General features: G+C 50.4%; 1 protein-coding gene across 1 annotated transcript; it reads left to right on the top strand.

Moving 5' to 3' along the window:
* Nucleotides 1–1,229: 1,229 nt before the first annotated feature.
* LOC310887746 (olfactory receptor 14C36-like) lies at nt 1,230–2,293 on the top strand (the record flags this gene model as incomplete). The annotated part of the gene is made up of 1 exon (XM_083813917.1): nt 1,230–2,293. The coding sequence occupies exon 1, from the start codon at nt 1,337–1,339 to the stop codon at nt 2,291–2,293; it is 957 nt and encodes a 318-aa protein (XP_083670043.1). The 5' UTR covers nt 1,230–1,336.
* Between the last annotated feature and the right edge of the window lie 257 nt (nt 2,294–2,550).

Genomic DNA, 2,550 nt, shown 5'->3' with positions numbered 1-2,550 from the left:
CAGCAGGGCTGGGGGCACTGCCTGCAGGGGACAAGGGCAGATGAGAGAAGGGAGGGAGATGTTAAAGGCAGTGTGGAGGGGGGAATGCTGAGAGCTCACTGTGGGAGAAATCTTCACAGCCCTGAACAGGGTAAGTCTCTGGCTGCAAGGCAAGGCAGCTCTAGTTCCTGGAGCCATCTCCAGATTTGCTGGCAAATCCCACAGCCTCTGGGAGCTTTCAGGAGAACTCTCAGAGTTTTTTTTGAATAAGAGGAGAATACAGGAGGCTGCTCATAGATCTACAGCACCCCCAGAACAGCTCGGAGTGGACTCCTCAACTTAGAGGTCAGAGCAAGGGATACCTGAAGGGAAGCATTTTATATTTTGAGATCTTTCCTCTTGCTTTGCTGGGTGGCAGTAGGAGATGGGAATTTATTTCTATATTATTATGAAGGCCCTGTGTCACCAGTTCCAGTTACCTCCTGTTAGGTCAGAGCTGCTCCTTAGCCACTGAACATGGGGAGTTGTCCCTGAAAAGTGCTCTCAGACGAGGTATCTGCAGGGCAGAGCTGAGCACACAGCGGGTGGGATGGGGTCTGTGAGCAATGGCAGGGAGGAGATGTGGGGATAGGGAAGCAGCTGCCAGCAGGGACAGCTCCAGGCAGCAGAGACGTGGGCAGGGAGGGAGAGGGAGCTGCTGCCTGAAACACCAAGGAAGGGGAGATACAGGTACTGCCTCCCAGGTCTGCAGTGCAGGCACCTTCTCTGCAGCAACCCCCTGCTCTCCTCTGCCACCCAGCACAGCTTCTGCCCTCAGGGGCTTTAGGGTATGAGCCACCTGCTCCTCAGCTGGACCTCCAGAAGTGGAGAGGAGCCTGTGTCCTACAAGGTGATACCCAGTGATCAGTATTGTAAGAGTCCCTGCCCTGCAGTGTCACTTCCATAGGTGGCATGCAAGCTTGGCAAGCTGAAGGCTTCCCTGCATGCCCATCAGCCTTTCTCTCTGTCAGCTGTTTGGAGAATTTTGGTATTTTTTTTTATTTCTCCACATGTGCGTGGTTCTCCTACTCTCTTTGTCTGGGGTGCAGGTGGGTGTAAGCTTCTGTTCTGATAGAGTCTGTTGGGGCCCTGCCCTGAGGGTGTCTTCCTGGGAATAAGGTGCCCGAGCTTCATATTAAACTGTCAGGCACACTGTCATCCAGTTGGGAGAGTTGAAGAAGGAGCTCACTCATTCCTCATTCATCTCAGGGAAGGGTAAATTCTATGGGAGAAAACATGAATTTTGCTGAAAATAGTCTCTCTAACTTGTCTCTGTTTTTTTCCTCCATGGACAGGCAACCCTGCCCGGAGGCAGCAAATGTCCAACAGCACCTTCCCCAATGAGTTCCTCCTCCTGCCATTCGCAGACACACGCGAGCTGCAGCTCCTGCACTTCGGGCTCTTTCTGGGCATCTACCTGGCTGCCCTGCTGGGCAATGGCCTCATCCTCACCGTCGTAGCCTGCGACCACCGCCTCCACACCCCCATGTACTTCTTCCTCCTCAACCTCGCCATCCTCGACCTGGGCACTATTACCACCACTGTTCCCAAAGCCATGGCCAATTCTCTCTGGGATACCACTACCATTTCCTATGCAGGCTGTGCTACCCAGGTCTTTTTCTTTCTTGTCTTTGTCTCTGCTGAGTTTTATCTTCTCATCATCATGGCCTATGACCGCTATATTGCCATCTGCAAACCCCTGCACTATGGGACAATAATGGCCAACAGAACTTGTGTCAACATGATAGCAACTGTCTGGGGCAGTTCTTTTCTCTATGCAGTGCTGCACACTGCCAATACGTTTTCACTTCCTCTCTGCCAAGGCAATGCCCTGGACCAGTTCTTCTGTGAAATTCCCCAGATCCTCAAGCTCTCCTGCTCAGATGCCTACCTCAGAGAAGTTGGGCTTCTTGTGATTAGTGCCTGTTTATTATTTGGGTGTTTTGTCTTCCTCGTGCTGTCCTATGTGCAGATCTTCAGGGTTGTGCTGAGGATCCCCTCGCAGCAGGGACGGCACAAAGCCTTTTCCACATGCCTCCCTCACCTGGCTGTGGTCTCTCTGTTCATCAGCACTGGCATATTTGCCTACCTGAAGCCCCCCTCGATCTCTTCTCCATCCCTGAACCTTTTGCTGGCAGTTTTGTACTCGGTGGTGCCCCCAGCAGTGAACCCCCTCATCTACAGCATGCAAAACAGGGAGCTCAAGGCTGCAGTTAGGAGACAGATTTGGGGGATGTTTTTCAGTACTTATAAATATCCCTTCACTCTCCAATAATGAATCTAAGTACATGACCTTCCAAGCTTCTGTTTTGTTTGTTCTCATTATCATTATATATATTTTTTTCCTTTTTTTTTTTTTTTTTTTTTGTCATTATTACTGCTCCTGTTCCTTGCATTTGTACATAAATATTTGGATTCCCCCCACTGTTGTGAATGAATGAACTTCTTCTGTCCCATATTTCTCTCCATCCTTTACTGGATGCGAGGGGAAACCTAGTTACTAAGGATGAGGAAAAGGCTGAAGTGCTTAAT

Source organism: Anser anser, assembly GCF_964211835.1.
Source record: "Anser anser genome assembly, chromosome: 29".
NCBI classification, from domain to species: Eukaryota; Metazoa; Chordata; class Aves; order Anseriformes; family Anatidae; genus Anser; species Anser anser.
This window is presented reverse-complemented; position numbering and strand designations above follow the sequence as displayed.